General features: G+C 43.1%; 1 protein-coding gene and 1 pseudogene across 2 annotated transcripts in view; one reads left to right on the top strand and one right to left on the bottom strand.

The window, feature by feature from the left end:
• The window catches only part of LOC311145745 (lateral signaling target protein 2 homolog), a gene marked incomplete at both ends in the record, with an annotated part of 52,576 nt that extends 48,709 nt beyond the window's left edge, over nt 1-3,867 (bottom strand). The window contains one exon of the mRNA XM_084182031.1: nt 3,832-3,867. Coding sequence (XP_084038157.1) covers nt 3,832-3,867 — 36 coding nt within the window. The remainder of the gene's footprint in view (nt 1-3,831) is intronic.
• Nucleotides 3,868-8,248: 4,381 nt separating this feature from the next.
• Nucleotides 8,249-10,438, top strand: LOC311145603 (cilia- and flagella-associated protein 99-like; annotated as a pseudogene). Its single transcript has 7 exons — nt 8,249-8,257; nt 8,817-8,905; nt 9,097-9,295; nt 9,423-9,562; nt 9,723-9,871; nt 9,995-10,200; nt 10,282-10,438. The product of its transcript is annotated as a cilia- and flagella-associated protein 99-like (transcript).
• The last annotated feature ends 5,123 nt before the right edge of the window (nt 10,439-15,561 follow it).

Below are 15,561 nucleotides of genomic sequence, written 5' to 3'. Positions count from 1 at the left end.
TACCAAATATTAAGTTCTGCTTTTCTGATGTATCAAATACTTATGTCATGCAATAAAATGCAAATTCATTACTTAAAAATCATACAATGTGATTTTCTGGATTTTTGTTTTAGATTCCGTCTCTCACAGTTGAAGTGTACCTATGATAAAAATTACAGACCTCTACATGCTTTGTAAGTAGGAAAACCTGCAAAATCGGCAGTGTATCAAATACTTGTTCTCCCCACTGTGTATATATATATAGTGATGGTGCCATTTAAGATGAGGGAGGCCAATTTGTATTTTATTTTTATGAGCATGGCCTTATTTGTATTACAGCATATTGGAGGACTGTCATTCATATTCCATTCACCCAGCTCAATGTAACGTTGATAGGTTTAGGCTACTACATGATACTCAAATTTTCCCTATACCCATCACGAGGTTGCTACAACCTAGCCTATGAATGAAAGTTTACAACGTAGGTGCACAGGTCGAGAGAAATTAGAGTAATCAAGGTGACAGACAGTGACACATTCAATACCGTCTTGCACACTCTTGCCTGCATCTAGCTGATCTAGGTTGTAATCATTAGTCCAACAGTTGCAAACAAGAGTTTCTATTTGACAAATTCAGGTATGTTAATCCCTGTTTCGTTGCGTTTGCTACCGTTTTAGAAACATTTTTCAACAGAATCGGCGGAATGAATACACCCCTGATCACACACAAACACAAAACTAGCAGCCACATATAAACTGCATGATCAATTTGCTCGTTGTATATATAATTCCTTCTCGCATCTACGGTCTCTCCTCCTCTCACCTTTTGCCTTCGCTTGTGGACTTCAGTGCACTTCTAAAACAGCTGTCTGTGACCAGGTGAAAAAAACTTAACAAGCCAAACTTTCATATCATAACTGCTACACACAGCCTACATCGTTTTCACCATATTAAACATCATAGTCAACATAGCTACTAGAACTAAGGCGTTAGTAAACCCGCTACAATCATCAAATCAAATCAAATTTTATTGGTCACATGCGCCGAATACAACAGGTGCAGACATTGCAGTGAAATGCTTACTTACAGCCCTTAACCAACAGTGCATTTATTTTAAACAAAAAAAGTAAGAATAAAACAACAACAACAAAAAAGTGTTGAGAAAAAAAGAGCAGAAGTAAAATAAAGTGACAGTAGGGAGGCTATATATACAGTAAAATAAAGTGACAGTAGGGAGGCTATATATACAGGGGGGTACCGTTGCAGAGTCAATGTGCGGGGGCACCGGCTAGTTGAGGTAGTTGAGGTAATATGTACATGTGGGTAGAGTTAAAGTGACTATGCATAAATACTTAACAGAGTAGCAGCAGCGTAAAAAGGATGGGGTGGGGGGGCAGTGCAAATAGTCCGGGTAGCCATGATTAGCTGTTCAGGAGTCTTATGGCTTGGGGGTAGAAGCTGTTGAGAAGTCTTTTGGACCTAGACTTGGCACTCCGGTACCGCTTGCCGTGCGGTAGCAGAGAGAACAGTCTATGACTAGGGTGGCTGGAGTCTTTGACAATTTTGAGGGCCTTCCTCTGACACCGCCTGGTATAGAGGTCCTGGATGGCAGGGAGCTTTGCCCCAGTGATGTACTGGGCCGTACGCACTACCCTCTGTAGTGCCTTGCGGTCAGAGGCCAAGCAGTTGCCATACCAGGCGGTGATGCAACCAGTCAGGATGCTCTCGATGGTGCAGCTGTAGAATTTTTTGAGGATCTGAGGACCCATGCCAAATCTTTTTAGTCTCCTGAGGGGGAATAGGCTTTGTCGTGCCCTCTTCACGACTGTCTTGGTGTGTTTGGACCATGATAGTTCGTTGGTGATGTGGACACCAAGGAACTTGAAGCTCTCAACCTGTTCCACTACAGCCCCGTCGATGAGAATGCAGTACAGTGTACAGCAAGCAGTTACACCGGCAGGCCCCGGTGGCAATACATTTATAAAATCAAAAGCTTACCTTGACTTGGAAGAGTTCCAGTGCTGGATAGCTTTAGCCAGCTAGCTAACATAGCATCCCTCTCTGTTTGAGTAGGCTAAACTAGCTAGCTTCATTAGTTAGCTAAGTAAGTGAAAATTCTCTCTCTCTCTCTCTCTGCAGTGCTAGCTAGCTTATGCTTACAGTACTAGATTCATTCTCTGATCCTTTGATTGGTGGATAACATATCAGTTCATGCTGCAAGAGGTCTGATAAGTTGTAGGACATCCTCCGGAAGTTGTCATAATTACTGTGTAAGTCTATGGAAGGGGGTGAGAATCATGAGCTTCCTAGGTTTTGTATTGAAGTCAATGTACCCAGAGGAGGACAGATGCTAGCTGTCCTACATGCTGTCCTACGTGCTATCCTACAGAGTGCTGCTGAGGCTACTATAGACCTTCCTTGCAAAACAGCGTGTTTTAATAAATTACTTGGTGACGTGAATATATTTAGTATAGTTTTATCTAAAAAGGATAACTTTCATGTTTCACTATTTTTATGAAATTCACTGAGGACGGTCCTCCCCTTCCTCCTCTGAGGAGCCTCCACTAAGAGAAAGCGAGAGAGATGCTACAACACCAACCTGCATTTCTTTATGTCAGATGGCTACTGTGTCTGCTATACTGATATAGATGTACAGAGGAGGGTAATTAGTTATTTTCAATCCGAATATTTTGTATAAAGATAAGCATTATATTGATAGATTATAGGAGTAACTCTGGTAGGCCTGAAACTCTTCCTCACCTCAAGTTTAACTGTCCGAGTCAGTTGGAGCGCAGGGGTGCACTGCCTTCGTATCATAGGTCTGCAGTAGCTAAAGCTTAATAACAGCCACACCATACCAAACCTTCACAAATGTTTCTAAACTTGATTAGGGTAATATCAAAAGTAAGTCCAGCCATTGTTTATAGTGAAAATACAAGGAAAATAGCAAATGTAAACCAGGGGGAAAATGCACTACCCTCCCCTGTGCCCAATTTTTTTTATTTTTTTTAAACATAACCCTCCCAAAGCAAAAATATTGTTTGATAGCCCTCCCCACAGTAAATTTCGATCTGTCCCTTAGCAGACAAAACAGTATTGCCACAGACTAAAGTAGTGATTCCCAATCAGGGGTACTAGGACCTGGGGGTACTTTGCCTATCCACAGAGGGTACTTGAGAACACTCATGAGACCATACGCTTACTGGTAAAATGCACGAGGGGGTACTTCAGGGGTACTCTGAGCAGAGCAAAATTCAGTTGGTGGTCCAGCAACCGAAAAAGGTTGGGAACCACTGGACTAAAGCTATGTGATTAACTATCATAGGCGTTGACAGCCTCAGAATGCACTCGCTCTTCTTGTCTGATGCATTCTCTCAGTTACTGTACCTGATTAACAGCAATTCAATTAATTCTGAGCCCGAGTGACGACCGTTTGTACTATAACGTTAGGTAGGGTAGCTAGCTAACAAAAGCTGTAGGCTACAAGTTCGATACTGCAATGCAAGTTAGGCTAGCTAGCTACATTATTTATTTCTGTTTTGACCAATCTCAGCAATGCGGTTGATGACAATTTGCTTCGAGAAGCACCCATTCGTATTGCATAGCTTCAGTTACCTAAATGCCAGACTGAAATAAACAACTTTATAGAAGATAACGTTATCAGAGACAGTTTATACAGCGACTAGCTAGCATGTACATGCATAGCTCAATATGTACTAAGGAATGTAATACATGCATTGCAGCAAAATACTGTATGGGGAAAATAGCAAACTATAGTTTGCTATTTTCTAAAATGTATTAGCGAATAACAGATTACTGGCAGTAGCTGGAGAATAGAATCACATAAACTTACCTTAGGCTTGTAAAACCACTTTCGAAACCGATTCATCGTTACCTCGCCACCTTACCCCTCCTTTGTCACCGACCCTGCTCTTCTAGTACCTGTGAGACAGACTAGCAGATGCTAACTACGTTGCTAAAAAGGTGGGAAATATTTAATCCAATACGACATCCGAAGTTTTAAGGTAAAGAGTTCAAGTGTTCATATAATTTCTTTAAAAACGACGTTGTGTTTTCATGCCTACAGAATCCGCGGTAGGCTGGTGATTCACTGCCACTTTTCAAGTACCACCGGATAAAACAAGCAATCCTCAACGGATGGTTTCGTTCGCTCGTCCCCTCCGTCTGCTTGATGACAGTCACGTTGATATCGCCACCCACTTGCCCAGGCTTGCACCACACGTCACTATGGTGTACATACCATAGATATCCTATTAAATGACTAATTCCTAATTATTAGTATTGTAATTCCTAATTTATTCATTTCTAATTAATTATTCATTGCTAATTAGTATTCTCATTCCTAATTATATGGTAAGTACATCATAATCATTGTTGATTCTATGGCAAGCGAAAATTGATCTTTGATAGTTCTACAATTTTGGTACATTATTTTCAGAAAGTAGTTGGAACCTAATGTTATTATGACACAAATACGAAAAATGAACATTAGCTGTGTGTGGGTAAAATCACTGGGGAAGCCAAGCCACTGTATGTGTAGTGATAATTACATATTTATGCCTTGTGACCATGATACAGTGGGGAGAACAAGTATTTGATACACTGCCGATTTTGCAGGTTTTCCTACTTACAAAGCATGTAGAGGTCTGTAATTTTTATCATAGGTACACTTCAACTGTGAGAGACGGAATCTAAAACAAAAATCCAGAAAATCACATTGTATGATTTTTAAGTAATTCATTTGCATTTTATTGCATAACATAAGTATTTGATCACCTACCAACCAGTAAGAATTCCGGCTCTCACAAACCTGTTAGTTTTTCTATAAGAAGCCCTCCTGTTCTCCACTCATTACCTGTATTAACTGCACCTGTTTGAACTCGTTACCTGTATAAAAGACACCTGTCCACACACTCAATCAAACAGACTCCAACCTCTCCACAATGGCCAAGACCAGAGAGCTGTGTAAGGACATCAGGGATAAAATTGTAGACCTGCACAAGGCTGGGATGGGCTACAGGAAAATAGGCAAGCAGCTTGGTGAGAAGGCAACAACTGTTGGCGCAATTATTAGAAAATGGAAGAAGTTCAAGATGACGGTCAATCACCCTCGGTCTGGGGCTCCATGCAAGATCTCACCCTGTGGGGCATCAATGATCATGAGGAAGGTGAGGGATCAGCCCAGAACTACACGGCAGGACCTGGTCAATGACCTGAAGAGAGCTGGGACCACAGTCTCAAAGAAAACCATTAGTAACACACTACGCCGTCATGGATTAAAATCCTGCAGCGCACGTAAGGTCCCCCTGCTCAAGCCAGTGCAGGTCCAGGCCCGTCTGAAGTTTGCCAATGACCATCTGGATGATCCAGAGGAGGAATGGGAGAAGGTCATGTGGTCTGATGAGACAAAAATTGAGCTTTTTGGTCTAAACTCCACTCGCCGTGTTTGGAGGAAGAAGAAGGATGAGTACAACCCCAAGAACACCATCCCAACCGTGAAGCATGGAGGTGGAAACATCATTCTTTGGGGATGCTTTTCTGCAAAGGGGACAGGACGACTGCACCGTATTGAGGGGAGGATGGATGGGGCCATGTATCACGAGATCTTGGCCAACAACCTCCTTCCCTCAGTAAGAGCATTGAAGATGAGTCGTGGCTGGGTCTTCCAGCATGACAACGACCCGAAACACACAGCCAGGGCAACTAAGGAGTGGCTCCGTAAGAGGCATCTCAAGGTCCTGGAGTGGCCTAACCAGTCTCCAGACCTGAACCCAATAGAAAATCTTTGGAGGGAGCTGAAAGTCTGTATTGCCCAGCGACAGCCATGAAACCTGAAGGATCTGGAGAAGGTCTGTATGGAGGAGTGGGCCAAAATCCCTGCTGCAGTGTGTGAAAACCTGGTCAAGACCTACAGGAAACGTATGATCTCTGTAATTGCAAACAAAGGTTTCTGTACCAAATATTAAGTTCTGCTTTTCTGAAGTATCAAATACTTATGTCATGCAATACAATGCAAATTAATTACTTAAAAATCATACAATGTGATTTTCTGGATTTTTAGATTCTGTCTCTCACAGTTGAAGTGTACCTATGATAAAAATTACAGAACTCTACATGCTTTGTAAGTAGGAAAACCTGCAAAATCGGCAGTGTATCAAATACTTGTTCTCCCCACTGTATGCTCTCAAAGTGATTTGATAGCAGAGACGCCAAATCCAAGCTTGCTTCCCTTGACACTTTTTTTTCCGCCAGGACCATTCACAGTTGAGATCGCTCAGTTTAGCTCAAAGCTGATTGGCAAATTTTGTATACTTTTTTTGTCAAGGGAGGCCAAATGCTCACTGGCTTCCCTTGCATTCAATGCTACAGGCGGCAACAATGTCATACTCGTTTGGACCAGACAGTATCAGATAGATGGCCTACACGTAGAGAGACAGAGGGGCGCTGTTTCGCTCGCCCGGATGCTTTCTCCTGTGAGGTACATTCAGCCTCTTGCGAATTGAAGGAAAATTATGAAACCCAGAGAGACGAAAGATACGTTATTTTATGTATAATTATTAAAACAAATTGTAAATGTTTTGTGGAAGCCTGGCTTCCCTTGGCGTCCATGAATACACGCCACTGGTCATAGGTAATAATGTTAGTCAACATTTGAAAATGATCAATCAGCCTTATTATGTTGTTGGCCTCTGTTTATGCCTGTGTTGCTTGGCAACGACCAAACATCGGAACTGTTTTGAAGTTACAGACAAACCCTGAGAACCAATAAATGAATGGGTTACACATTGTTAAAATGCCTTTGATTAATGAAGCACCTATTCGGCAACAGTTTAGCTGCCCTGTAAGCAATACGTTTAGTTCACCCAAGAAAGGTTAGCCACATCCATGGTAAGAGTCCAAGCATGGACACATTTTGCTAGCCTAAAATGCCACGATTAGACTTACTAACAGTACAGCATCACTGATAGGTTTATTAAGAACCTTTGGTAGCATCTATGACATCATTCCATTCCTTACTAGATGTGTGTGTATTGGGTATATGTTGTGAAATTGTTAGATATTACTTGTTAGATATTACTGCACTGTCGGAGCTAGAAGCACAAGCATTTCGCTACACCCGCTATAACATCTGCTAAACACGTGTATGTGACAAATAAAATTGGATTTGATATGTTTCTTTCCATCTGTCTATGTATACATTGAGGTAACGTTAGATACCTGGTCAGAAGGACAGAACACACAGACAGAGAGACACATACATACATACATACATACATACATACATACATACATACATACATACATACATACATACATACATACATACATACATACATACATACATACATACATACATACATACATACATACATACATACATACATACATACATACATACATGCATGTATGTATGTATGTATGTGTCTCTCTGTCTGTGTGTTCTGTCCTTCTGACCAGGTAGCTAACGTTACCTCAATCCATCCACCCACCCACCACATTCACCTATTCATCAGTTGAGAAGATTTTAATTTCCCCTAATGCCAGATGTCCCTAATTTGCACAGGTGTAGCATAAGATGGCAAAAGGCTATGCAGCACTTATCAAGAAAGCCACTGTGCTCTGTGACAAGTTTAATGCAGACTAACAGTGTGTGGAGGATTTCACAGAGGATGCTTCAAAGGCCATTGAGGTAACTGTACCTAAATTGAGTAGTGTGTATGTATGGATGGATGTGTATGGATGTGATGTGTATGTGTTGTGATGGATTATTAATCTCATGCCCTATTATGAAGCATAAAACATTATTTTAAAGCTAGCGAAAGGAGATTATTGATCAAAATGGTCAGACCAGAGCCATATACCGTATCCATCTATACCGTAAGACTGCTTCGGTATTACAGACATTTCAGATAACAGTCAGTTTCTTTCTTACCAGAACCTGGATGCCTTGGATAAGAAGTTTATACTTGACATCATTTCTGGATGCATTGAGCATAAAAAGTTATTGGATGTTGTCATCAATGTCTTTTATGCTCAGAATGGGAAATGCTTACTGAAGGCTGATCGTAACCAGTTTGCCAGTAAGTTCATCACAGAATTTTAAATAACTCAATTCTAGATAATGTTTTCAAAATGGTATAACAAACACATGATCTGACCATTTGTCGCTTCTATATTTGCCAATTTGTGTTCCACAGTAATCTGTTACTTCAGCATGTTCCTCCTTGATGACCTTGGACTTTAAAAAGATGCACAAAGTAAGAAACACATTGTCTGTGGTCTAATGGCACCAAAATGCAATTATTTCACAGTTTGTGGTAATTTTATGGCTCATAAAATAAATCAACTTTCTCTGACAATCTTTGGGTTTGGTAAGTGAAAATTCCTGGGGCTCAGTGTTTTTCTTGGTGGCTTTCTTGAGTTGACTCCTTCGAGAGATTCTGGCTGCAAACTGAGCCATCAGAATCTCAATCTCAGGGCTCCACCTAGTGGGGGAAATGTGTATATATTAGAAAAAGAGATGACAAGACAGTAAAGACATGAAAAATAAAACAAAATGAAAGAAGACAGCATGAGTGGGGATTCAATGTCTTTAGGTATAACCTGAATGCCTTTACAGTTCTGTACCTTAGCAGTGGGGCAATCCAGTTCCTCTTCATATAGGCAGCATCATAGATCTCACTCCACTCCCCCTGGATCCAGGTACTGAGGTTTGTGATGTTGAAGTGCTCTCAAATGATACAGAAATAATAGACAGTAACATTTGTCTATGAGCGTCTTTGCGTATACCCCTGTGTATTTGTATATTTCCACCAGACTAACAACCTGCCCATCAGGCTAAACATAACGGCCATCCTGCGAGAGGGGGCTCTGTATAACCGTCAGGTGTAGGGGGAGCTACGCCGGTACAACACAATATAATGCATGCACCTGTGCCTCATATCAGTTGTGCCACTATACTCCAGGAATTAATCACTATGCCAACTGTCAGTCACTTTGTTGACATAAAAAACTAGCTGGGCCAGTGGGACACTTATGAAGGCAGCTAGAGTGGAGAGGTATTGTAATGTGTGCTGTGTGTGCTACTGTAAAACAGAATGGAGCAGATAGTGGAGGCGGCGGGTGAGCCCTCCTCGTTCCTGCAGTGGCAAAAGGAGATGTGGGAGCGGGACCTCCAGGAGGAGCTTGCCCAGGAGGAGCGCTGGCGTCTGGAGGGATGCATCAGTTCCGAAGAGGCCGCTCTCGCCCGCATCACGGAGCGCAACCAGAAGACTGCACTGCTAAAGAAGGAAGAGGTGTGTTTTATTCGAGTTATTAGTATTATACAGTTTTGGAATATTGAGAAAAGGTAATTGGCTATATTAAATGTTCCTGTCTTTGTGAGTGTTTGATTGAGCCTATCTTGTTTGTGATTGTTTGCAGACTGCCAAGCTGATGCAGAGATACGCAAACAAGCAGTTGCAGGAGGAGAAAGAGATGAGACCTGGTGCAACAGGTGGCAGATGGACACAAAAACTCAAAAGCAGCTAAAGTGAAGCTGCAGGAGTTCAAACAGCGTATAGGTGACTAAACTGTAGCATTACATCACCCCTTGTCCCCACATAATGTTCACTTTCTCATCATCAGTTCTATTACACCTGCTTTGGTGTTGTGGTGCAACAGACCGTGTTTGGCGAATTGGGATCTCATGTCTGTGTGCTTTTGTATATGTTTGTGTTCCAGTAAAGGAAGTGTCGGAGCAGAGTGGGGAACTCCTTCGCCAGGCCCTGGAGGAAGCACAGGCAGAGCTGAGCAGGAAGTTTGAGATCATCAGTCAGATCTGGGCCATTGAGTCTGTCCCCCTCATCAGGCACAGGTTTGTGGATGAAACAGTAAGCAGGGGAAAGGATCTTGCCAACAAAACACAGTATACAGGCATTTTGCTGGGTTCTGTGAGGAGGAGGTTGACTTTTATGATTAATGATATGCTGTATTCTGACCTCTCCCTGTCTCAGACAGCAGGACATGATCTGCTTGGGGAGATGTCCCTGGCTGAGCTCCGGGAGCGCCTGGCCATGCTGAGGGATGCAGAGCAAAAAGAGCAACAGGACAGGAGGGAGCGCATCCTGGAGGACAAGCAGAGCAGGGAGCAGCTTCTGCTGGAACAGCTGGACACCATCGCCCTCCACAGGACAGCCCTGGGACAGGCTGCTGCACGCAGGTCAGATTAACTGAGACACTCACATACCTGGTATGTACGCACAAGACATGTCTGAGATGTGTCCTGATGTGCATACGGTAGGCAGGAGGAGAAGAGAGCCAGGCAAGAGCTGCAGCAGGGAGTAGCTGAGGATGAGAGGATGGTGGCTCTGCAGAGGAGGCTGGAGGAGACGCAGCAAGAGCGCCATAGGCTGAAGCAGAGCGAGAAAACCTTCGTTTTGTTGACGTTGAGGGAGTGATTATTTTTCGGGCACCAAGAATTTATATACAATAATCCAGTATAGAAATATGCGGTGTGCATAGACAGTGCAACTAAAATACATCTACAGTAGTAGAGATATTAGAATAAGCTATGTCGGGGTGGGGATACAGTATTTAAATACACAGTGTGAAACGTGAAGTGACCAGTGGGTCAATGTCTCTATATATAACATGGGACAACATGGGACAGCAGCGTTGGCTGTGAGTGTGTGTGTGTGTTTGTGAGTATGAGGTGTGTGTGTGTGTGATAACTTGTGTGTGTGTTTTGTGTGAGTGAATGTGCATCACCTGGTAGACAGCTAGTGATGGCTGTACAACAGTCTGATGACCTGGTAATAGAAGCTGTTTTTTAGTCTCTCGGTCTTGACTTTGATGCACCTGTACTGTCTCCATCTGTCGGACGGTAGCCGAGTGAACAGTCCGTGGCTCGGGTGACTGAGGTCCTTAATGATCTTCTTGGCCTTCCTTTGACACCGGGTGCAGTAGATGTTCTGGAGGGTCTTAGGGGCCATGCCAAATTTAGGTTGTAGAGGCGCTGTTGCTCCTTCTTCACCATGATGTCGATGTGGCGAGACCATTTCAGGTCCTCAGTGATGTGCATGCCGAGGAACTTGAAGCTTTTGACCTTATCCATTGCGGCCCTGTCGATGAAGACGGGTCGTGCTCCCTCTTCGGTCTTCTGTAGTCCACAATAAGCTTCTCCAAGCGAAGGTCTTTAGGCAGTATGCGAACACAGACGTTCGCTTTGCCTAGCCGAATTCTGCTAGCAGCAAACCAAACCTATGTATGCGACTCCTTAAGGGGGCGACAGACAGGTAGTTAGCTACACAGATATGCACGCAGGCACAGCAGTGTCACGCCATTGAATTGAACCTGAAAGTACCGGTCAGAAAGGTAGCCAACATACTGTATCAGTTAGCTTGAGTAGATTTTTTGTAATATACAAAATGTTAAAATACCATTTATACATGGCTGTTTTTTAATCTAACACAATTAGCTAGCTAAGCAAACTATTTGCCATTTTTAGTTTTTTATAGCCAGCAAAGAGGTTAGAAAAAAATAAATACTATATCAATTGCAATTAATGCCGTGTTCGTGTGCTAGTCTGAACTAGGAAACTCTGAAATGTACGACTTGCTAACTGTTTGTAGTTATGCACATGCCGTGTTCAACCAGTTAGCGAGTTGGACGTTTCCGAGGCATTAGTACCAAATAAAGTAACAGGGTTGACCGTAACAAGGTTGACGATTTCATCTTAAAATCAGCCATAAATCCCACAGGGGGAATGGAAGCTTGTTGTGTGCAACAGGGAGTGGCAATTGAATGCAAGATTATTATTTTTTCTTGAAATTCTTAAAACATTCCTAGCCTGTCTATCTATGGGTAACAGGGATAACTTGTCGCACACACACCAACACAGTCGTGAAGAAGGCACAACAACGCCTCTTCCCTCTCAGGAGGCTGAAAAGATTTGGCATGGGCCCTCAGATCAACAAAAAGTTATCCAGCTACACCATTGAGAGCATCTTGACTGGCTGCATCACCGCTTGGTACGGCAACTGCTTGGCATCCGACCGCAAGGCGCTACAGAGGATGGTACGGACAGCCCAGTAAATCACGGATGGCCCTGCCATCAAGGACCTCTATACCAGGCGGTGTCAGAGGAAGGCCTGGAAAATTGTCAAAGACCTCAGCCACTCAAGCCATAGACTGTTTACTCATGTTTACGGCAAGCAGTACCGGAGCGCCAAGTCTGGTACCAAAAGGCTCCTGAAACGCTTCTACCCCTAAGCCATAAGACTGCTGAACAGTTAACCAAATGGCTACCCGGACTATTTTCATTGACCCTTTTTTTGCACTGACTCTCTTGCACTGACTCTATGCACACTCACTGGAATCTACACACACACATACTTACACTGACACTCCAAGACACACACACACACACACACACACACTCACACATACATGCCACACACACACACACACGCGCTCACACACACACGCTCACACACACACACACACATACACTTTTATAATCTTCACATACGCTGCTGTTACTCTTTATCTATGCTGATTGCCTAGTCACTTTTACCCCTACCTACACATACATACTGTATTACCTCAACTATCTCCTACCGCTGCACATTGACTCGGTATCGGTACTCCTTGTACAGTGCATTCGGAAAGTAATCAGATCCCTTGACTTTTTCCACATTTTGTTACGTTACAGCCTTAATCTAAAATTGATTAAATAACTTTTTTTCCTAATCAATCTACACACAAAACCCCATAATGACAAAGTGAAAACAGGTTTTTAGAAATTTGTGCAAATGTAATCAAATTAAAAAACAAATACATATTCAGACCCTTTGCTATGAGACTCGAAATTGAGCTCAGGTGCATCCTGTTTCCATTGATCATCCTTGAGATGTTTCTACAACTTGATTGGAGTCCACCTGTGGTAACTTCAATTGATTGGACATGATTTGGAAAGGCACACACACCTGTCTACAAAAGGTCCCACGGTTGACAGTGCATGTCAGAGCAAAAACCAAGCCATGAGGTCGAAGGAATTGTCCATAGAGCTCCAAGACAGGATTGTGTCGAGGCATAGATCTGGGGAAGGGTACCAAAAACTTTTTGCAGCATTGAAGGTCCCCAAGAACACAGTGGCCTCCATCATTCTTAAATGGAAGAAGTTTGGAACCACCAAGACTCTTCCTAGAGCTGGCCAAACTGAGCAATAGGGCCAGACAGGGACACATCCCCAGGGGACAATAGGGCCAGACAGGGACACATCCCCAGGGGACAATAGGGCCAGACAGGGACACATCCCCAGGGGACAATAAGGCCAGACAGGGCTCTCCTGAGGCCTGACAACCAGCAAAGGCTCAGCCAATAACCACTTGATCTGAGATGCATATCTATGATATAGCCTATCCAACCCAACATTTATTTCATGACCCTTCTTCATCGGGGGAGAAGGGCCTTGGTCAGGAAGGTGACCAAGAACCCAATGGTCACTCTGACAGAGCTCCAGAGTTACTCTGTGGAGATGGGAGAACCTTCCAGAAGGACAACCATCTCTGCAGCACTCCACCAATCAGGCCTTTATGGTAGAGTGGCCAGACGGAAGCCACCCCTCAGTAAAAGGCACATGACAGCCCGCTTGGAGTTTGCCAAAAGGCACCTAAAGGAATCTCAGATCATGAGAAACAAGATTATCTGGTCTGATGAAACCAAAATGTAACTCTTTGGCCTGAATGCCAAGCGTCACGTCTGGAGGAAACCAGGTACAGCTCATCACCTGGCCAATACCATCCCTACGGTGAAGCATGGTGGTGGCAGCATCATGCTGTGTGGATGTTTTTCAGCGGCAGGGACTGGGAGACTAGTTAGGATCGTGGGAAAGATGAACAGAGCAAAATACAGAGAGATCCTTGATGAAACCCTGCTCCAGAGCACTCAGGACCTCAGACTGGGGTGAATGTTCACCTTCCAACAGGAATACGACACTAAGCACAGCCAAGACAACGCAGAAGTGGCTTCGGGACAAGTCTCTGAATGTCCTTGAGTGGCCCAGCCAGAGCCCGGACTTGAACCCGATCTAACATCTCTGGAGAGACCTGAAAATAGCTGTGCAGCGACACTCCCCATCCAACCTGACAGAGCTTGAGAGGATCTGCAGAGAAGAATGGGAGAAACTCCCCAAATACAGATGTGCCAATCTTGTAGTGTCATACCCAAGAAGACTTGAGGCTGTAATCGCTGCCAAAGGTGCTTCAACAAAGTACTGAGTAAAGGGTCTGAATACTTACGTAAATGTGATATTTCCGTATTTTTTATTTATATATTAGCAAACATTTCTGAAAACCTGTTTTGCTCTGTCATTATGGGGGTAATGTATGTAGATTGATGAGTGTTTGTTGTTGTTGTTTTTTACATCTATTTTAGAATATGTCTGTAACGTAAAATATTTTGGAAAAGGTGAAGGGGTCTGAATACTTTCCGAATGCACTGTATATAGCCTCGTTATTGTTATCAATTGTTACTCTTTCCTATTTTTCTCAATAAACATTTTTTTGTAGTACTTTTTAACTCTGCATTGTTGGGAATGGGCTAGTAAGTAAGCATTTCATGGTAAAGTCTACATCTGTTGTATCCGGCGCATGTGATTTAATTTGAGTTGCTGTTATGCTTGACCCGCTCAGTTTTCCACCACAAATCACCATAAATGGCCATAAAGAGTAGAACTAGCTTACCTGCTTTTACACTATGATTTCACTATTAGATGGGTAAATCCATTTGAATTCAATCACTTTTTGACAGCATCCCTTTTGTTTAAACAAAACTTTACATACATGTTTGCCCATGGAAGAAGTGGTCAGAAATGGACTTTTTGGACCTGAATGACAAAACATTCAGACAAACAATGGCGCCGGAGGGGATGGCTGCCATTTTATGGACTCTTAACCAACAGTGCTATTTAGTGTGTTTTTTCACATTGTTTGTAACTCATTTTGTTCATAATGTTGCTGCTACCGTCTCTTATGACCAAAAATAGCTTCTGGACATTAGAACAGCGATTACTCACCTTGAACTGGACAAATAATTTTTCTTTAATGAGTCGGACGAGAGGGATTTACTCCAGACACCCAACAGGGCCCTCATCCCCGTCGTTCACAGTAGAAAGAAATGGAGATCTCGCGGAAGGAGATCGGGGTGCCTGGTAAGGAGCCGGCGATGAGTGGCTAATCTGCCTTTGCCATCAATACTATTGGCCAATTTACAATCACTTGATAATAAAGTGGACGAACTACAAGCACGTATATCCTACCAATGGGACATTAAAAACTGTAATATCTTATGTTTCACCGAGTCGTGGCTGAACGAAGACATGAATAACATACAGCTGGCGGGTTATACACTGTATCGGCAGGATAGAACAGCAGCCTCTTGTAGGACAAGGGGTGGCGGTCTATGTATATTTGTAAACAACAGCTGGTGCACGATATCAAAGGAAGTCTCAAGGTTTTGCTCGCCTGAGGTAGAGTATCTCATGATAAGCTGTAGACCACACTATCTAGCAAGAGAGTTT

The sequence above is a fragment of the Coregonus lavaretus genome, assembly GCF_964263955.1.
Source record: "Coregonus lavaretus genome assembly, chromosome: 18".
NCBI lineage: Eukaryota > Metazoa > Chordata > Actinopteri > Salmoniformes > Salmonidae > Coregonus > Coregonus lavaretus.
Note: the sequence above shows the minus strand (reverse complement) of the source record. Positions and strands in the feature narration are given on the sequence as shown.